Source organism: Oncorhynchus nerka, linkage group LG3, assembly GCF_034236695.1.
Source record: "Oncorhynchus nerka isolate Pitt River linkage group LG3, Oner_Uvic_2.0, whole genome shotgun sequence".
Lineage (NCBI taxonomy): Eukaryota > Metazoa > Chordata > Actinopteri > Salmoniformes > Salmonidae > Oncorhynchus > Oncorhynchus nerka.
In genome coordinates this window covers 9,195,148-9,217,610 of record NC_088398.1, presented here as the reverse complement: position 1 = coordinate 9,217,610, position 22,463 = coordinate 9,195,148, and the positions used below count along the sequence as shown (strand labels likewise).

The window sequence follows — 22,463 nt, the reverse complement described above, 5'->3', positions numbered from 1 at the left end:
ATCGATAACTGGCGTCCAATTAGTCTTCTTAATAATGACTATAAGATATTAGCCTTACTACTTGCAAAAATAATTAAAGACGTCCTGGATGCAATCATTGATGAAACACAGTCTGGCTTTATGAGGAACAGACATATTTCTAACAATATCAGACTAGTATTAGACATACTTGACTACTCAGACCTAATAACTGAGGATAGCTTCATATTATTTTTAGATTTTTCTAAAGCATTTGACACAGTAGAGCATCAGTTCCTCTTCCACTCCCTTGAGAGACTTGGCTTTGGGGATTTTTTCTGTAAGGCTATTAAGACTCTCTATGCAAATGGTAACAGCACTATCAAATTGAAATATGGCACCTCACCTAGATTTGAGTTAAAGAGAGGAATTAGGCAAGGTTGTCCTATCTCTCCGTACCTGTTTTTAATAATCACCCAACTTCTTGCAAATTCTTTAAATAATAGTCCTGTACAAGGTATTTCCATAGCTGGTAAAGAAATTATTATAAGCCAGCTGGCTGACGATACCTCACTTTTTCTGAAAGACGCAAAAAAAATTCCCATATTGATCAATGTGATACAATCCTTTTCCAAAGCGTCTGGTCTATATCTTAACATTAATAAATGTGAACTCATAGCTGTCAAAGATTGTGTGGCACCTTCATATTATGGTATTCCAGTAAAAGAAGAACTTACATATTTAGGCATAACCATTACAAAGGATCAGAAGTCTAGAGGCTTACTAAATGTTAACCCTCTTATTAAAAACCCCCAGAAGAAGCTAAATCAATGGCTACAGAGGGACTTATCTTTAAAAGGTAGAGTCCTAATAACCAAGGCTGAAGGTATCTCTAGACTAACATATGGCGCTCTATCTTTATATCTTGACAGTAAAATCAGCAAGGAGATAGACCAGATGCTTTTCAACTTTCTGTGGAGGAACAGTACCCATTACATGAGGAAAACTGTTGTAATGAACACTTATGAGAATGGTGGGCTGAATTTTCTGGACTTTACTACCTTAAATAATACTTTTAAGATCAATTGGATTAAACAATTCCTAAGAAGACCCACTTCTATCTGGAATTGTATTCCCCATCATGTGTTCTCTACTTTTGGTGGCCTTAACTTAATTTTGTTTTGCAATTATAATATTGACAAAGTTCCAGTGAAACTTTCTGATTTTCATCTGCAGGTTTTCTTGTCATGGTCCTTAATTTATAAACACCATTTTTCTCCACGCAGATATTATATATGGAATAATCGGGATATATTGTATAAAAATACTTCTTTGTTTTTAGAATATTGGTTCCGAAATAATATCCTATTGGTGAGCCAACTGGTAAATGCAGAGGGTCTTTTACTCAGTTATAAAGAATTCTTATCACTTTACAAGGTCCCTGTAACACCTAAAGATTTTGCAATTGTTTTAGACGCCATTCCCTCAGATGCTGCTCTGTTATTCAGGAACGTGTCAAGACCTGACCCTCAGAACCTGCCTTCTATTAACCCTGTTGACTCATCAGTAGGAAAGATTTGTTTCTCTTTTGGTCCATTCAACAACAGAGCGATACGAACCTTATGTCATGCCTTATTGGAATGGATTTATTGATAATATCTGTTGGAAAAAGTTTGGATGTTGCCACACACATAACAAAATTAAGTAAGTTTCCTTTAAAATTATTCATAAATATTATCCTGCCAACCACTATATGAAGATGTTTAAGGAAAACGACAACTCAAAATGCTCCTTTTCTAATGACCACCCAGAAACAGTGTTGCATCTTTTTTGGCATTGTATTCATGTAAGAAAACTGTGGCAAGACATCAGTAGATTTATAATTGAACACTTTTATGAAGATCTTACACTAATGTGGATAGATGAACTGCTTGGATTCTTTACCAAGCATAGGAATAAGCTGAAACATTTTTTACGTAATTAATTTCATTATTCTTTTGGCCAAATTTCATATTCACAAATGTAAATTTACAAACAAAAAAAAACACATTTTCTTACCCTACAGAACTGTATTTTAAGACAATTAAATACTCTACTAACAAAAAAGCTGTTAGAATTATAAGTGTATGTATGTCCCTTAAGGTCTTTGTATAATGTGATATTGTATCCCCTAGCTCAATTGTCCATGGTATATAATCTATATATACCTGTGTTCCCTCATGTACTCTCTGTATTGATTTGTTAATAAAAAATCAAATTTAAAAATAGAAAGAGGCCCGAGTTCCCGATTTGTAGTTTCGAGTTGGATGACCGTTCAAAACGATTTTCCCCGGAGCTCGTTTTTTCAGAGTTCCCAGTTGTTTTGAACGCGGCATGGTACGCTGATGTTCTCGCGACAGATCTGTGGCAAGGAAGTTGTCATTTGTCGTAATTTCCTAGGACGTTCCCACTGCAACAACAGTGCGGAGGAGAAGAGTAAAGAGGCGCTCCGAACAACATTCTAGGCCTCCTATGTCATTGTTCACTCGGTGAAAGGACTTTTATTTTTGCATGCATTAGATGAGACCCCCCCTGAGAAAATTCAGGGGAATTTAAGTAATAGAAGCAGTAAACACTAAGAACGAAGATCCAAGTTGCAGTGGCCTAATAACAGCAAATCAAGCACCACGCTGAGTGTTAGCTATGGAGGATGTCTCCGCTGTAACGATCAAAGACGAGGGAGGAGATGAACAGGAGTCGGAAGATGTCAGTGAAAATTTAACCAATAAGACCGAAAACAGCGTCAACAAGTCTGCCAAAGATGACAGTACCGATGGTAAGGGACCCCATCCTTTCACAATTATCTAAACACAGCTAACGTTAACTAATGCTACAACATGCTCAAATCCAAGTTTGCTAGTTAGCTAATTAGCGTTAGCTAACTATTCTAAGATGATCATATCCTAGCTAAGGTTTTTTGTTCGGTAGCCATTTTCAAGATAAATCAATTTGAGCCATTTTATCTTGTTCACATTTTTAGCTAGACAATTATTTAACTTAACTAGTGGTGACTAGGAAGCTGTGCGTGTAGTCAGTAACGTTGTTTAGGTTGCTAGCTAGCACGGGTAAATAGTTGATCGTCGGAATTACATTAGTACCGTTATAGTTCAACGTCTACTCATTGATCTTACTGTTTCTTAAATGTTAAGTGAAATCAAATAGGCTGTCATATTTTGATAAATAATACTGGGACATATTTTCATTACGCAAAACGTTCCTTAAGTGGAAGCGAACGAAACGGGTGCCTAACTTAATTTGTCCAGTCTCGTTTTAGTAGCTAAATGAAACGTTTGTCTAATGATTACGCCCCTGGACTAGCGTGATCACCTCCTCAATGTTTTTGGAACTTCCCCGTAGGCCAGAGCCATCTAAGTGTCCCCCACGATTAAATATTGGGTAGCTGTTGTTAAAATGGCGACCGGAGTGTGGGTGTATGGAAAGTGAATCAGCTAATTGGGAAGATACTGTATGTTGCAACTCAAGACCGTTTTTCGTTGCTGATTGGGCTACAGGACGAGTCGATAAGCCGGAGACCAGTGCACCTGTGTTGTATGGACATCGATACCTGACCGTGATACTCAGGAAGCATCCTAACGGACATCATGGTCCTGTCGCCATGGGTATGGTGCCCCCCATAATAAATAACTAATATTGATAACCATCTAGATGTCACCATGATGCATGCACATACAGTATACTCAATGGGGAGGGCATGAATGGCAGCGACAGTGCCTTTCGCTCCTGTTTGATAAGCGCGACTGTCTTGCAAGGGCGTGGGAAGTAGCTTCCTAGTATCAGGGTCACAGTAAGCACACGCATACAACGCATGAAGAGGTACACCCGTCATCAGTGCTTTTTAATCAAAAATAGACAATTGTCAGTTTTAGAACTGAAACTGTACAATTTGTGTAAAACAGCGAAATTAGACTCATACTAATCCTCTGTCTTCAAAACAGAAGTACTCACGGTATGGTAGCTCAATCAATGTACAGTAGTTGCGTGGTAAGAAACGTAAGGGAATAAACACCGCTCAATCAAAACTTCTAACCTTTACTGCCCTACCAAGCAAAAAGTCAGTAACTTCTCATTTGGTTGAAAAATATCAGTTTTGCTATGTTAAGAACATGCTTAATCATGTGGACAAGTATCCTGCCTCTATTGTGTTTTGGAGAAAATGGGGGTCATGTTAGCAGTAACTGAATAAAGTTACTGTGAAACCAAGGTAAAGAAAAGCCTTTTCTCTCAGTTCCACGCTATGAGCAGTTACTGACTTTTTGCTTGGTAGGGCAGTATAGCAGAGCGTTTTCGACACACCCACTCCTTTCCACACGCCCACTACTTTCCTTTCGGCACACCCACTCACCCATACTCAGGTCGCCATATTGAGCTCATATATCCACCTCTCAATTGGAAGGGGGGACTATGTATATGTCTGTGTTTGTACGTACTTTAGTCACACATGACTTTGTCTTAACTTGGGTGTATGATCTTGCCAAAGACCTGACATCTACACAATTAAATGATTGGCCCAAAGGGGGCACTATAGTAATCAACTGAAATTCCAAATTTGAACAAGCATATGTCTTGTCTGTTTGAGCTTGAATTGTCACTAATTGGCCCAAGTGCTTCATCATTCATGGGGGACAACATGTTTACTGTTTTAGAGTAATACCTCTTAAAGGTCTCTGTCATAGGCTATTTTTCATATAAGAAAAACAGAAGGTCTGAGTTTATTTTCCCAGGAGCTGAATAGGTGAATCTTTGATCATTTTATTCAATATTTTTGGGTGAGATTCTCCTATTTGAGAAATGATGAAATGTTTGATATAGGTAACTTTATGGGGTCTCTATAGAGTAGATGTGAATTTGGCTCCATTTTCACCTCAAGGGAAATCATACGATCCCAATTCTTTCTCTGTCCACAGGTCAGTAGTGAATAGGATAACTTGACTGATCTGAAAACCGTGATGAACATTTAGGTTAAATAAAACTTTCCCAATACAGAAGTTAGTTTGAAATCCTTTTTAAATTGGGCTGCTTCACCATTCATTGTCTTTTTATAAAATTACATTTCAAAAGTATATTATCCACAATGAGTTGACTCACCATCGTTAGGGTGATATGCACTTTAGCAAAGATGTTTATAATTGTCAAGTAAAATGTATTTTTGTCAAAATATACATCTATCCAAACAAAAGCTGTATCCATTGCAAAAAATGTATCTTGATGATAATATGTATCATTGTAATAAAATATGCTTAAGTCTTGTTTCTTTTTGACAGTAATGGAATTTTGGATGATGACACCTTTATAATCGTTTAAACTTTTTTAAGACAAACATTTTCTCCTCTCCTCCAATCCTGAGCTGTGCTGCTGCAGGAAGGGGGCGTTGCCTAGGCAACCCAAGACTTGATTGCTTCAACACCTTGCTTATTCAGCAAGGAGCAACAAAGTTTCATGACATTGTAACTAGTCCATGTAACCATTGAAATGGACAGCATAAATGCCCAGCTGTTCTTTCTACACCAAAATAATAAACGGTTATAACGATTATTTTAATTTTCATGACTGTCTTCATGCATAATTGTTGGTTACACATTGTACGCTAATTGTGCAAGCCCTAAATGTACATGGAGGCACTTAGTCATTATCTGACAAAATATTCATTTGTGTTTGTTATTGTTTGGTTTTCTTTTCTCTTTTCTTTTCTTTGCAACAGGAGTCGCCCTGACCTCCCATTTTCCCCTTTCTATTTTTAGGGGATGGGCTTTTCCGCTGTCTGGATTGTGAAGAAGTCTTTGGGGAGGAGGCGGCTTACCAGGAGCATCAACATGAGCACATCCATGATGGCCCAATAGTCTGCCTGGACTCTGACTCCCATTTGGATGGCTTGCTTGTTTCAGAGAGTGGGGGCCAACGGACACTATGTTGCGCTCTTTGTGGGCGCAAATTTGCAGACTCAAGGGGTTTTTACTCACACCAGGTCAAACACCGCAATGAAGCCCTCAAGCAGTCAACTCCTGTTTTGCAATCAACTCCTGTGGCCCAGTCAACAGCTGGGCCCCAGTCAACTCATGATCAGAGCTTGGGGGTGGCTAAGCAGTATGTCTATGAATGTGAAGACTGTGGGAAATCCTATACTTCGATGGGCTCTTTCATCAGTCATACACGCTCACACAAACAAGCTTCCAAATCAGTTTTCCATGAGCTGGCACACCTGAAAAAGAAGTCATTTGAGTGTCAAACTTGTGGTCGCTGTTACTCCCGTTCATCAGCTCTAGATGCTCACCGCCGTTGTCATGAGGTCAAACTAATCCCAAAGTCCCGCAAAAGGGATGCAGAGAAGCAACCACCCGCAGAGGAGCCTGCCATTGCAACAGAGGACAGCAACAAAGCTTCTGAACAGGTAGATGAGGCACAGGAAAATCTGTTTGGGTGTTCATGTGGCAAAACATTTCGCGCCCAGTCTGGCCTGAAAACACACCAACGATTTAGCCACAATGACAAATGTTCTCCTGAAAAGCTTAAGAGAAAACCCAAAAAATTTGACTGCAGTGAGTGTGAGAGGACCTTCAGTTCTTATGCCGGCATGCTCTGCCATCAACGTTATCATATGAAACGAGGTGGTAGTGGTGGCAAAAGGTTTCCATGTGAGGAGTGTGACAAGGTCTTCACAACGCTCACATTCTACTACAAGCACCAGCGTTTGGCTCATACTGAAGAGACTCCAGCAAAATCTTTCCTTCATCAGGTTTGCCAGCTCCAGAAGAAAGCGTTTGAGTGTCAGGAGTGTGGGCTCCGATTTTCCAGGGCCTCAGCTCTCCAGTCCCATCGGCTTTGCCATAACGATGTTTTTGGACAGACTGAGAAAGAATCCCAGACACAAACATCCCCACTACCTCAACATAAGCAATTACTGGATAACAAGACAGAAACTGAAACATTTGCTTTAGGGGCCATTGTCTACCCACAGGACACCTCTTCAGACCCTTGTGACCGAGAGAGACCCCTGTTTCTGTGAAACTGATGGGGATGCAGAGGCTGATGGAACTGATGATGTCAATGTAGAGGTGATCAGTATAAGTGCCTCAGATGGCTCTGTAAGGGATGAAGAAGAGTCACAACAAGAACTCAACCCTGATCTTGAATTACTGTGTGAATCAGACCAGGAGGGAAAAGAGGAGATGGATGCTGTGTTGTGTCCAACGGAGTACATTTCTAGTACACTTAAGTCTAAACCAGAGATTGATCTGAAAATTGTACAAATTGACTTTCCGCCATTTGCAGGCGAAGGAACTCAAACGGAGAAGGTTCAGGGACTAGACCCACCTAAAAGATTTAACTGTCCTGAGTGTTACCGCTGGTTTACCAGTGTTGCATCTTTGCGCTCTCACAAACTGTGGCACAGAGTAGATGGCAAAAAACGATGGAATCCTGAAAATGATATTTTCAAGTGCGACTTTGTGGGTTTGACACTACACATCGGAAAACGTACCACAATCACATGCGAAAACACGATGGCCGAAAACCCCACAAGAGTGTATTTTACCAGCTTGCCGGACTACAGAAGAATAGCTTCAAATGTGAGGTGTGTGGAAAGTGTTTCTCACGCATGTCTGCACTACACTCTCATCAGCAACAGCATCCAAAAAACAAAGCTCATCCATGTCCAGATTGTGAGAAGACTTACTCTAATGCCAGTGGTTTGTACAACCACCGCAAAAGCTGCCACGCTCCAACCCCCACCCCAGATGAAGTATCAGACACTAAAACTGAAGTGTTTAATCCAAAGAAGACTTTATTAGGCCCAACGGTTTATTGTGAGCGATGTGGGAAGGGCTTCTGGTCATTGGGTGCTTACGCTCACCACAAGCAGAATCAAGCTCAGTGTGCACATTTGAAGGAGAAGAATGAGCCAACAGTGTCTTCACATTCTGTCAATGGCCCTCCACATGTTCGTGGTAAAGTTGCTTGCCCTGTATGCAGAAAGAAATTTCGTCACCAAGGCATTATGAAATCTCATATGAGGAAGCACGAGAATGGGAATCATAGATGTGAGCTTTGTAGCAAGTCTTTTCGCATGTTCTCAAGCCTCCTCAGGCACCAGGTTGTACATAATGCTCAACTCCTCCCGCCTCCTATCAAGTCTTTTCAACATCAGGTAGAACAAGTGAAGAAGAACGCATACAGCTGCCCTGATTGTGGAAAACTGTTTTCACGAGCCAAGGCACTTAAATTCCACATGAAGAGCCATGGTTATGAGACCGACTACTCTGCCTCATCGCCTAAATCTGCTCTTGAGCTAGAGGGGCTGAAGTGTTCAACATGCCTTTCCCATTTCAGCAACAAATCTTCATTGCACACTCACCAAAAACAGTGTGGCAAGAAAAAGACTTTCATTAAAAGCCACAAGGAGGATATTGTCCAACATGACACAGCTCCTAAAGTGAAGAAGCTCAATTGTCCCTCCTGCCCTTCTCTTTTCAACAATTTACTGTCATTGCAGTATCATCGAAAAGAATGTGGCAAGCCGAGGGCAGTTGCAGGCTTGGATGTCAAAGTGAAAGGAGGGATAGAGAAGGTGACAAAGTGCATTGTCAAAGACCTTGTGAAACAACTCTGTCAAACAACTCGGGCACTGAGAAAATGACTAAATCTGTTACTGAGAAGGAACGCGGTGAACAAAAGGAGACCAATGAGTCCCTAACCTTGAAGAAAGCTGCCACAATCAACACAACTGATCTGAAATACAAATGTAAAGAGTGTGAGAGAAGCTTTGCTGTTGTAGGAGCACTGAATTTCCATAAAAGGATTCATGTTCTGGGTCACAAGTCTAAAGTAAAACCAAAGCTGAAATTTCAAGTGGCTGCAATCCCTGAAGAACCCAAGCAACCCAAAAAGGTAGAGCAAACAACTAAAGGCCAATTCTGTTGTCCAGAATGCGGAAGACGTTTTATCTCCAATGCAGCCCTTGGCACTCACAGACGATGGCACACAGATAAGAAGTTTGCTGGTTCACTGATAAAAGATGACAACATAAGTTCTGTTGGGCAAAAGTCAGTGGATGAGGGACCTTTTCAGTGCAACAAGTGTGGTAAGGGCTTCTTTTACCTGTGTGTTCTCCGCCGGCACCAGTTGTATTACCCGCCATGTCAGACCAAAGCCGAACCAGAGCCTGCAGCGGACACCAGCATGGAAGGCAACCGCAAACCCTCACACGCTGAATTTGCATGTCCAGAATGTAACACAACTTTTGTCAAGGGCTCACTTTTAGCAGCTCACCATGAAAGTCAGCATAACAAACCCATTGAGTCTGCAGATCTTCAGGGGGACCAGTCCATGACCGTGTCCATTGAAGAGGTCCCGGAGCAGCCTGCCACGTCACACAGCAAGTCTGAAGTCATTCCATTAAAGAAGCCAAAGCTTAAATCAAATCTTCACCAGTGTCCTCATTGTGATATGAGCTTCTTGAAGGTTCGAGGCTTGCGTGCCCACAAATGGCAGGCCCACTCCCAGGGCAAGACGGTTAAGAGTAAGGGCACTTTGGCTGAGAGCGGGGACTCTGTTGCCATAAACAACTTGGCTACCAAGGAAATGAACGGATTAATGAGAGTAAGGACTTAGTTACAGAAAACAAAGGCACTGTTGTCAAAACTGAACACTTTGTCACAAAGAATAAGAATGCTGTTGGCAGAAGGAGGAAGAAAGGTCGACCAGGTTTCAAATCCATCCCTTGCGTTGACTGTGGGAAGAGATACAGTTCTTCTGGGGCACTCTATAATCACAAGAAGATCTGTGGAGTGCTCAAGCAGGAAGTTAATCCAGGAATGGCAGAAGTAGTGGAAGAGGAACCCTCACCACCAACCCGCCTCTATGAGCAGACAATCAAATACCTCTTTAAGTGTGACAAGTGTGGAAAAGCTTTCCCAACTGAAGAGCAACTAGGAGCCCACAAGGACTTGGCAAAGAGCCGACCTCACTCTTGCGCCCTGTGCTGCCGTGGATATTGGACTGAGACTCAGTTGCAACAGCACCTGGCCTGGCACGACGAGGTCCGCCGACGACTACCAACAGAGCTTCGTTACAGACTCAGTGCTTCTGTAAGTGCAGGGCCCGCCAAACTCAATGTCCCTCTGCCTGATTTGAAGGCGAAGTCATCCCTCAAGCCACTACCTACACCCCCCTCCCGGCCACAGAATAGCCACAAGTGTCAGCACTGTGGAAAAGCGTTTCTGTCTCCAGGTGCTCTGCATAAACACGAGGCTCAACACGACAGCGATGGCTCCTACCGTTGCTCCCTTTGTCCCCGGACCTTCAGTGAGATTCGGGACCTCATTGACCATCACCAGGAATGTATGGGTGATGACAAAGTGCAGAGAGATCCCTACACTGCTGTCTCCTCAAGAGACACTGATGGCCTTACTTGCATTGAATGTGGAATGCGTTTCAGTCGAGAGTTGGAGTTGCACCAGCACTACATTGAACATGCTCGTGGAGCATATTAGATTAACGATGGAACTAATACAAGTCAGGAGATATTAGAAGTGGAATTTGACTTTTTCATGCACTTATGTACCTCTTTCTACTTCAGTTCAATTTCCAAGGTGGACATTTTTTTCTCCAGGGTATTTTCAAGGACTAAGTGTCCAAGAGACTTGCTACATTTGACTATTCTAATTATATCTATAGAATGCTGTTAACATTATTGCAAATATATCCACTAAGTGCTTCTTTAGCTCTTGACACCGTCATTTTATCTTTCTCAGGCTTTATTTCACACTGGACCTGTACATAGACAACTCCTTTCATCAGTTCCACTGATTTGAAATGTGTCCTCTTGGTGTAGAAATGTGTAGTTATAGAGAAAGTTCACTAACTGCGGTTTCATTTAGAAAATGGTTCTGTTTCTCTATGCCTAGAAATGATTACATCCTGTAAAGTACAGTGATTTGTCTGTCAAGGTGGGCACTAATTTAAGGTTGTTTTGCTTGACTTAGTATGCAAGGGGAGAACGTGAGTCACCCACTTTCAGTAACATGCACTTGACTTTCTTTTGAGAAATTAATCCAGTTCTGGCATTAACCTGTCTATATAAGATGGATGTTTATAGTATTATTAGTACCTATTTCTGGCTGTTTTCTTTTACAAAATGTTACCAAACTAACATTGTATCATTTAATAATTAGAAAATTGAATGTTTTCTTGGATTTCACTACCAAAGTTCCCAAATACTAACAGTTGATTGTTACTTTCCTGTGTTGTTACTTTCCTGTGTTGTGTAAACATTTATCTATCGTAATGAGTTTGATTTAACAAACGGGTTTAGCTTTTTTCAAGGAGTTGTTATTTTCCTTGTTGGATTAAATGAAACGTTCAAGTTTTTAGACTATTGCTAATCTTTTGACGTCATGACCTTTATGATAACTCATTTCAATGTAACCTTTTCCCTGTACCTTTAAACTACTACTGGTGTCTTATTAATGCAGACATGAAGAGTTTTAGTAAATGGTTAAAACTGTAGTTAAGTTTCCTGTGTTTTTCATTGTGTGGACTGAGTTACTGGTTTTAACGGACCTTTAAACTTGACTCTAGTGGGCTTCCAGTCATGACGCGTCATGTTTACCGTTTGTCGGAAATGGTTGAGAAACATCACTACAATATAGATTATAAAACGCTTTCAAACTTAAAGCTGCAATATGTACAGTGCATTCAGAAAGTATTCAGACCCCTCTACTTTTTCCACATTTTGTTACATTAGGCTTATTCTAAAATGGATTAAATAGTTTCCCCCCTCATTAATCTACACAATACCCCACAATGACAAGGCGTAAACAGGTTTTTAGAAAGTTTAGCCAATGTATTAAAAAAATATTTAAAAACTATCACGTTTACATAAGTATTCAGACTCTTTACTCAGTACTTTGTTGAAGCACCTTTGACAGGGATTATAGCCTCAAGGCTTCTTAGGTATGACGCTACAAGCTTGGCACACCTGTATTTATTGAGTTTCTCCCATTTTTCTCTGCAGATCCTCTCAAGCTCTGTCAGGTTAGATGGGGAGCATTGCTGTACAGCTATTTTCAGGTATCTCCAGAGATGTTTGATTGGGCTCTGGCTGGGCCACTCAAGGAGATTCAAAGACTTGTTCTGAAGCCACTCCTGCATTGTCTTGGCTGTGTACTTCGGGTCGCTGTCCTGTTGGAAGGTGAACCTTTGACCCAGTCTGAGGTCCTGAGCGCTCAGCCTGGGCCACCACCATGCTTCACCATAGGGATGGTGCCAGGTTTCCTCCAGACATGTAGCTTTGCATTCAGGCCAAGGAGTTCAATCTTGGTTTCATCAGACCAGAGAATCTTGTTTCTCATGGTCTGAGAGTCCTTTAAGTGCGTTTTGGCAAACTCCAAGCAGGCTGTCATGTACCCTTTTACTGAGGCGTGGCTTCTATCTAGCCACTCTACCATAAAGGCCTGATTGGTGAAGGGCTGCAGAGATGGTTGACCTTCTGGAAGGTTCTCCCATCTCCACAGAGGAACTCTGGAGCTCTGTCAGAGTGATCACCGGGTTCTTGGTCACCTCCCTGACCAAGGCCTTTCTCCCCTGATTGCTCAGTTTGGCCAAGCGGTCAGCTCTTGGAAGAGTCTTGGTGGTTCATAACTTCTTCCATTTAAGAAATGTGTTACTGGGGACCTTCAATACTGCAGAATTTTTTTCTACCCTTCCCCAGATCTGCACCTCAACACAATCCTGTCTCCGCGCTCTACGAAACATTCCTTTTGACCTCTTCCTGTTTTTTGTTCTGACATGCACTGTCAACTGTGGGACCTTACATAGACAGGTGTGTGTGCCTTTCCAAATGATGTCCAATCAATTGAATTTACCACAGGTGGACTCCAAACAAGTTGTAGAAACATCTCAAGGATTATCAATGGAAACAGAATGCACCAGAGCTCAATTTCAAGTCTCATAGCAAAGACACTGAATACTTATGTAAAGGTATTTCAGTTTATTTTTAATCAATTTGCATACACTTCTAAAAACTTGTCTTTGCTTTGTCATTATGGGGTTGTGTGTGTATATAGACTTTGATTAAATACATTTTAGAATAAGGCTGTAATGTAACAAAATGTGGAAAAGGGGAAGGGGTCTGAATACTTTTGGAATGCACTAACTTTTTGGCCGACCTGACAATTCCCGTAAGTGTGGGTAATCCTGAATTAATCATGAATAGTGAGTGAGAAAGTTAGTCTCGCATATCACACGGCTGTGATTGGGAGTCCCAAAGGGCGGCGCACAAATGGCCCAGCATCGTCTGGGTATGGCAGGGGTAGGCCATATTTGTTCTTAACTGACTTTCCTAGTTAAAGGTTCAATAAAAATGAAATACCCCCCAAGACATGCTAACCTCTCACCATTACAGTGTCAGGGGAGGTTAGAATTTTGGGGGGAGCATGATATTTGTGCGTCCAACTTTCTCACTCATCTTTATTCACGTTTCATTCAGGATTATCTATGATCATGGTAGAATCCACATTAATGGAGAAGTGTTTAGAAAAAATATTTTTTACGGTCAGTGAGTCCAAACTGACATGATACATTATTTACCATTTAATTTCCATTGGGCACGGAATGATCTGAAACACAACCAAAACAAACAGCAAATGCATCCAACAAATGTGTAGAGTCACAAGCTTGATGTAATCATTACGTGAAAGTGTTTCACTTAATACACCTATAGTACTAGTCAAAAGTTTGGACACCTACTCATTCAAGGGGTTTTCTTTAAAAAAACAAATCTACATTGTAGAATAATAGTGAAAACTTCAATAACACATGGAATCATGTACTAAGTAAAAACGTGTTAAACAAATCCAAATATTTTATATTTGAGATTCTTCAAAGTAGCTACCCTTTGTCTTGACAGCTTTGCACACTCTTCGCATTCTCTTTGCAGTCTTGAAGGAGTTCCCACATATTCTGAGCACTTGTTGGCTGCTTTTCCTTCACTCTGCGGTCCAACTCATCCCAAACCATCTCAATTGGGTTGAGGTCTGGTGATCGTGGAGACCCGGTCATCTGATGTAGCACTCCATCACTCTCCTTCTTGGTAAAATAGCCATTTCACAGCCTGGAGGTGTGTTGGGTCATTGTCCTGTTGAAAAACAAATGACCGTCCCACTAAGCGCAAACCAGATGGGATGGCTGCAGAATGCTGTGGTAGTCATGCTGGTTAAGTGCCTTGAATTCTAAATAAATCACTGACTGTCTCACCAGCAAAGCACCATCACACCACCACGCTTCATGGTGGGAACTACACATGCAGAAATCGTCCGTTCACCAACTCTGCATCTCATAAATACACAGAGGTTGGAACCAAAAATCTCATATTTGGACTAATCAGACCAAAGGACAGGTTTCCACCAGTCTGTCTATTTCTCGTGTTTCTTGGTCCAAGCAAGTGTCTTCTTATTATTGGTGTCCTTTAGTAGTGTTTTCCTTGCAGCAATTTGACCATGAAGGCCTGATTCACACAGTCTCCTTTGAACAGTTGATGTTGATGTGTCTGTTACTTGAACTCTGAAGCATTTATTTGGGCGGCAATTTCTGAGGCTGGTAACTAATGAATTTATGCTCTGCAGAAGAGGTAACTCTTCCTTTCCTGTGGCGGTCCTCATGAGAACCAGTTTCATCATAGCGCTTGATGGTTTTTGCAACTGCACTTTAAGAATCTTTCAAATTTCTTGAAATGTTCTGCCTTGACTGACAAAGTAATTATGGACTGTTGTTTCTCTTTGCTTATTTGAGCTTTTCTTGCCATAATATGGACTTAGCCCTATTTAGTAAAAGACCATTTTCTGTATACCGCTTCTACCTTGTCACAACACAACTGATTGGCTTAAACGCATTAAAAAGGAAAGAAATTCCACAAATTAACTTAACAAGGCACACCTGTTAATTGAAATGCATTCCAGGTGACTACCATATGAAGCTGTTTGAGGGAATGCCAAGTGTGCAAAGCTGTCATCAAGGCAAAGGGTGGAGACTTAGAAGAATCTAAAATGGTTAACATTTTGATTTGGTTAACACTTTTTTGTTTACTACATGATTTCATATGTGTTATTTCATATTTCTTATATTTCATTATTTAGGGTACCGTGTACAAAAGTGCTGTAATTTCTAAACGGTTCACCTGATATGGATGAAAATACCCTCAAATTAAAGCGGTCTGCACTTTAACCTCAGGCATTGAACACTACATCAAATCCAATTTTATTGGTCACATACACATAGATTTAGCAGATGTTATTGCCGGTGTAGTGAAATGCTTGTGGACACCTGCTAGTCGAACATCTCATTCCAAAACCATGGGTATTAATATGGGGTCCCCCCCCCCCCTCTTTGCTGCAATAACAGCCTCCACTCTTCTGGGAAGGCTTTCCACTAGATGTTGGAACATTGCTGCGGGGACTTGCTTCCATTCAGCCACGAGCATTAGTGAGGTCGGGCACTGATGTTGGGTGATTAATTGTTCCAATTCATCCCAAAGATGTAAGATGGGGTTAAGGTCAAGGCTCTGTGCAGGCCAGTCAAGTTCTTCCACACTGATCTTGACAAACATTTCTGTATGGACTTTGCTTTGTGCACAGGGGAATTGTCATGCTGAAACAGGAAAGGGCTTTTCCCAAACTGTTGCCACAAAGTTGCAAACACAGGATTCTCTAGAATGTCATTGTGCTGTAGCGTTAAGATTTCTCTTCATTGGAACTAAGGGGCCAAGCCTGAACCATGAAAAACGGCCTCAGACCATTATTCCTCCTCCACCAAACTTTACAGTTGCCACTATGCATTGGGGCACGTAGCGATCTCCTGGCATCCACCAAGCCCAGATTCGTCTGTCGGACTGCCAGATGGTGAAGCGTGATTCATCACAATAGAGAACTCGTTTCCACTGCTACAGAGTCCAATGGAGGCGAGCTTTACACCACTCCAGCTGACGCTTGGCATTGCATATGGTGATCATAGGCTTGTGTGCGGCTTCTCGGCCATGGAAACCTATTTCATGAAGCTCCCAGCGAACAGTTGTGCTGACGTTGCTTTTAGAGGCAGTTTGGAACTCGGTAGTGAGTTTTTCAACAGAAGACAGATGATTTTTATGCGCTTCAGCACTCGGCGGTCCCGTTCTGTGATTTTTGTGTGGCCTACCACTTCGCGGCTGAGCCGTTGTTGCTCCTAGGGTGTTTCCACTTCACAATAACAGCACTTAGTTGACCAGAACAGAGATTTGACGAACTGACTTGTTGGAAAGGTGGCATCCTATGACGGTGCCACTTTGAAAATCACTGAGCTCCTGTAAGGCCATTCTTCTGCCAATGTTTGTCCTCTCTATGGAGATTGCATGGCTGTGTGCTCAATTGTATACACCTGTCCGCAACGGGCTGAAATAGCCAAATCCACTCATTTTGAAAAGGTGTCGACATGCACTACTTTATTTTATATGTATCATTTAAAATCCGAAGTGCTGGAGTGGAGAGCCAAAACAACGTGTAACACTCCCAATACTTTTGTAGCTCACTCTATATGTTGGGGGTGTAAGTGGTGTGTTTGTATTATGTGATCAGTCTTGCAGTGTATTCTAATTAAGTATGTATCCAATCATGTCAGTTATTAATGAGCCTAAATATAGAACATTTTGAGGTGACAAGGAGTGTGATTGAGCGTATTGATCTAGCAGTGGAGAGAACTACATAACTGTAAGTTTGAGTTTTCTGGTGCACTTAAAGTTGCAATATGTAACTTATTGGGAGACCTGACCAAAATCACATAGAAATCTGAGTTAAAGCTCTGTCATTCTCATTGAAATAAAGTCTAAAAGGCGGTAGATCTGTTCTGTGTGCTTTTTCTATGCTTCCCGTTCTTAGCTTTGTTTTTCCGTCTTTTACTTTCGGTTTTGTGTACCAGCTTCAAACAGCTGAAAATACAATATTTTTGGTTATTGAAAAGGTATTTCACAGTGGTTTATATGTTACAATGATTCTCTACACTATACATTGCTTATTTTGCCACAAACTGAAATTAAGCAAACTATTAGAATTTTAGCAACCAGGAAATTTGCACATTTTAAAACACTATATAATGTGTCAGTTGTAAACATCTTGGTTGTGAAAAATATGCCCCTTCATCCCAAATTCCAAGGTGATGCTATTGATAGTTTGGCAATTCAATCTGAGATGGTATATCTTCACAAAAGGATTGAAACAAGTTCAAATAAATTGTTGAAAGCTTAACAAAATTACAGGCATGTCATGGTACTATATTGTCCTAATTTATGCTCCCTTTCTCTCCTCCACAGTGAAACTAGCCAGTATGAGGTGTCAGGACTGTGGACAGCAGTTCACTCGCTGGGAGGCCTTCAAGACTCACCTGCGCAAGCATGTTCTGGAGGAGGCGATAGCGGAGGAGGAGGAACGAAGGCAGGGCATTAAGAGAGCCCTGGAGACGAACAGAAGCAATGGCAATGTGGAGTCGGCAGCACCTGAGAAAAAGCAGAAAAATAATGATGACAGTGATTACGAAGAGAACAGTGATGTAGATGTGGAAGGTGATGAAGAAGACGATGAAGAGTTCTTCGACAGTTCCTGGCAGGTCGGACCATCAGAGATCGTCACAGTTCGTCCGCGCGTTGCCATGCTGTCTGAGGAAGAGAAGCCAGTCTTCAGCGGCTCCCACAAGGTCTATGCATGCTCCATCTGTGGGAAGGTCTACTCCTACCTCGAGTCGTTTAGAAATCACCAGAAGATGCATGAAAAAGAAGTTAAAAAACAACCCACAGAGAACAAGTGCCCGGACTGTGGGAAGGTCTTTGCTCGCCCATCCCTTCTGGTGACTCACTTGAAAGTGCACAGGCCTCCCGTGCCGATGGAACCCTCCACTCTGAAGTGTGATCAGTGTGTAAAAAACTTCAATTCCCTGCAGACTTATTTGATCCACATGGACCTGCACAAGCAGAAGCCTTTCTGGTGCCTGGCCTGTGCTAAGGGCTTTAGGGATGAGCTCTCTCTGGACAAACACCTGCAGGGCCACAACCTGAGGCGCCACAAGTGTGACCTCTGTGAAAAGTCTTTCCGCGTTCCCGCTGAGCTCCGCTACCACTACAATACTCACACTGGCGCCAAGCCCTACAAATGCCCGCTCTGCAAGAAGAACTTCTCCCAGCTGGGCAACCTCATCACGCATCGGAAGAAGCACGTAGGGGTCTACGTCGGGGCCAGCAAGACGCCACTGGGACCCAGGAACCACCTGTTTGCTGGGAGGAGAAGGGTGACTGAGATGAAGAGGCTGGTGTTCACAGGGATGGGTAGCACAGAGGAGGCGGAGGTGATAGATATGCTTCAAGAGGAGCAGGAGGAGGAAGAAGAGGAAGATATTAAGGTGGGTGAGGAGGAATCTGGATCAGAAGAGTCTGAGTCTCGTTCTGAAGATTCTGGTGCTGAGGGTTCGTCTAAATCAGATTCATCAGACTCTTCTGGATCTGATTCCTCTGACGACTCTGATTCCTCTGGATCGGGAGTGGAGGAGGAGGAGGAGGAGGAGCAAGAGGGGAAAGAAGAGACTGCATTGGAAGCACATGTGGCGGAGCAACAGAAAAGACATAAGGAATGGGAGTGTTTTGAATGTGGTGAAGGGTTTGATCAAGAGTCAGCATTGCACCTGCACTATATGAAACACGCCAGTGGGGAGCTGCCAGTACAATGACGGCCGAGTACATGGTGAGATTAGCTGTGAAATGATTGGTGAGTTGGGCACTGTTCAATGTGTTTCCACTACTTCAGAGGTGAGTCACTGCTGAATCCTTGAATTGAAGAACACTGAAGAAAATTCCAAATGATCCAAAAAATATTTGATCCCCAGTAGGACTTATTTTTGTCCTTTTTTTCTGCCATGTTTTGAAGTGTGGGTTGAATGGGTGAATTTAGTTGTTTGAGTTGAAGGCCTTGGGGAAGAAAGTTTTTTTTTTCACTAATCCAAATGTTTTTGTGCCTTTTTGGTAAGAAAGAGATGTATTGCCAATTTTTGTTGACTGATTTCCAGAATTTCATTTCTTCAACTGTGCTTATCTATACATAATATTGATTGAAGACGAGGCAGATTGGCGTTAGTTTTTCACACCCATTTTCAGTCCGAGAGGTCTTAATTGTTGTATTTACACCGACCATATAGAAAATTGTAATTTGATAAACTGTGAATAGATTTAGGGTTGCCGGGTTCCCTGAAATGTAATCTCAAAACAACTTGCTTTCTTTCCCTCTTCAATTTGATTCAATCATGTCTATTTCTATCATGTTTTTTATTATGAAATATAGCTTTCTTTCGAAGTAAACTTGGGTTTTTCATTTGTCTGTAATGGGAAGACATTGTCTGAACATGACTCATTTGCAGAGATGAGAAATGATTTCATATATGTGTGTGTTATATATATATATTTATTACCAGTCAAAAGTTTTGACATCTACTCATTCCAATGTTTCTTTATTGTTACTATTTTCTATATTGTAGAATAATAGTGACAACATCAACTATGAAATGACACATATGGAATCATGTAGTAACCAAAAAAGTGTTAAACCAATCAAAATATATTTGAGATTGTTCAAAATAGCCACCCTTTGCCTTGATGACAGATTTGCACACTCTTGTTATTCTCTTAATCAGCTTCACTTGGAGTGCTTTTCCAACAGTCTTGAAGGAGTTCCCACATATGCTGAACACTTGTTGGCTGCTTTTCCTTCACTCTGTGGTCTAACTCATCCCAAATCATCTCAATTGGGTTGAGGTCAGGTGATTGTGGAGGCCTGGTCATCTGATGTAGTACTCCATCACTCTCCTTCTTGATCAAATTGCCCTTTCACAGCCTGTTGGGTCATTGTCCTGTTGAAAAACAAATTATAGTCCCACTAAGCACAAATTAAATGGGATGGCATATCGCTGCAGAATGCTGTGGTAGCCATGCTGGTTAAGTGTGCCTTGAATTCTAAATAAATCACTGACAGTGTCACCAGCAAAGCACCATCACACCACCACCACCATGCTTCACGGTTGTGAACCACACATGCGGAGATCATCTGTTCACCTACTCTGCGTCCCACAAAGACATGGTGGTTGGAACCAAAAATCTAAAATTGGGACACATCAGACCAAAGAACCGATTTCCACCGGTCTAATTCCATTGCTAGTGTTTCTTGGCCCAAGCAAGTCTCTTCTTCTTATTGGTGTCCTTTAGTAGTAGCTATTTGACCATGAAGGCCTGATTCACACAGTCTCTGAACAGTTGATTTTGAGATATGTCTGTTACTTGAACTCTATGAAGCATTTATTTGGGCCTCAATTTCTGAGGCTGGTAACTAATGAATTTATCCTCTGAAGTAGAGGTAACTCTGGGTCTTCCTTTCCTGTGGCGTTCCTCATGAGAGCCAGTTTCATCATAGAGCTTGATGGTTTTTGCGACTGCACTCCGTATTGACTGACCTTCATGTCTAAAAGTTATGATGGGCTGTACTTTCTCTTTGCTATTTGAGTTGTTCTTGCTATAATATGAACTTTGTCTTTTATCAAATAGGGCTATATTCTGTATACCTCCCTTAACTTGTCACAACACAACTGATTCGCACATATGCATTAAGAAGGAAAGAAATTCCACAAATGAACTTTTAACAAGGCACACCTGTTAATTTAAATGCATTCCAGGCGACTAACTCATGAAGCTGGTTGAGAGAATGCCAAGAGCGTGCAAAGGGTGGCTACTTTGAAGAATCTCATACAAAATATATATTTATTTTGTTTTACACTATTTTACTACATGATTCCATATGTTATTTCATAGTTTTGATTTCTTCACTATTATTATACATTGTAAAAAATGAGTAGATGTGTAAATGTTTGATTGGTACTGTATATCTAGCCTACTGTATTAGTTGCTATGTTACCGTTACCATGTCATCTAGTATGTACCAGGAATTATTATTCGATACAACCATATCACTCACTCTTCTGTCAGTCTGATAACCTATTCAGCTGCATGTTTTTTGAAAAAGCTTTGTGTAGGATTTTTTTGTCTCGATGAAATTTCTGTTTTTGTAATCATAGAATTGTAACTTGTGTGATAAATTAAATGCATGTTGAGTCCTCTCTTTCTCCGTGTTCATTCCATAGATGACAATTATCATTCCAACGTCACAATTATCTTCTCACTATAGTCTAGATTCAGATTGTAATGACTGTATGTCAAGTATTTAAGCCATTTTAGGCTCCAACCCTGCATTTGTGTGCATAATAAGGGATGTTTTCTGCTCTGTGTGGCGCAAAGGGCGACGTCTACTGGCTTATGTGCATTTCTCCAGTCTATTCTTGGTTTTGAGGAATCTGTCTGATAAGTAATGTTTGATTTCTGGTTGATTTATGGCTGAACAGATACTAAGTTTTCATTTATTTATTTTTTTACAATATGATTATTGCTATAGCAATCAAACATGAATGTATCACAAAGTATGTTGTCATGCTTTATAAGCTCACTAAATCATAGCTGACTAAACTCAACTCCATGGTGAAGGAAGTGTCTGATGAACTCCAAAGGAGTTGAGCAGAAACCAGGCTTTGTGGAATTCCGCTCCAACTACATCAGTGGTCACCAACCTTTTCTGAGTCAATATCGCTTTCTGAGTCCAAAAGCAAGCAGAGATCTACCACTCAGATTTTAGGTTTGTGCAGTAGGCTATAGGCCCAATACATTGCCATTGCATATTGGCTGTGTTTGAATTGCCCTGCCAATGTTCTTCTCAGACCATTTTGAAATGATTTTTCAAAGTTGATCACACTGGTAATAGATGTGTTGTACTACTTGAGGCACAGCTGAGTGAGCATAATCATTTGTTTTATATTTTACTGGACTGATCCGATGCAGGCTCTCTGAGAGGCGGGAGAGAGCAGTGCCTCACCATACTCACCGTCCCTCCGATCTCCCTCAATCTGCTGAGAAAACGGGACACAGTCTTCCTGCTGGTGGATAACTCAAGTCACACTGCATTATTTATGCCTCATGCACCAAATCATGTTACTACTATGACCAGAGAAAGTGAAATATTCCTCGATATTAAAAGCCGCTAATAATAACAATGCAAGTTTATGGAAACACTTTGCTATACTCATTCAATGCTGCTGCAGTGCTGGTTGTAGTGGAAGTAGGGAGAATGCACATATTCTGGCTTATCAAAGTGTTGACAGTGCACAACTTAAACATTAGCTTATAAAAACAGCAGCTCTTTGCTGTATTCATTGAGTCTCCAGTCATGGTTTTAAATGTTTTGAAATCTCATCGCATCAACTTTGCTTCTACGGGTACAACACAAAACATGAGAATGATGAGTTGCTTGAATCTATAGAGAAACATATACTTCATTGGTTATCTACATTTCTGA

At 41.3% G+C, this 22,463-nt stretch overlaps 2 protein-coding genes across 2 annotated transcripts; both read left to right on the top strand.

Moving 5' to 3' along the window:
* Positions 1-2,387: 2,387 nt before the first annotated feature.
* Positions 2,388-21,176, top strand: LOC115140825 (zinc finger protein 135-like). Its single transcript, XM_029679216.2, has 2 exons — positions 2,388-2,773; positions 17,345-21,176. Exons 1-2 carry the CDS (start codon positions 2,641-2,643, stop codon positions 18,745-18,747), a joined length of 1,536 nt encoding a protein of 511 aa, XP_029535076.1. The 5' UTR covers positions 2,388-2,640; the 3' UTR covers positions 18,748-21,176.
* Positions 3,614-8,740, top strand: si:ch211-261d7.6 (zinc finger protein 91). The gene is given in 5 exon segments (XM_065006413.1): positions 3,614-3,617; positions 5,757-5,903; positions 6,273-6,403; positions 6,951-7,455; positions 7,458-8,740. Coding segments are annotated over 5 exon segments (1,977 nt in total). The 3' UTR covers positions 8,648-8,740.
* Positions 21,177-22,463: the final 1,287 nt, after the last annotated feature.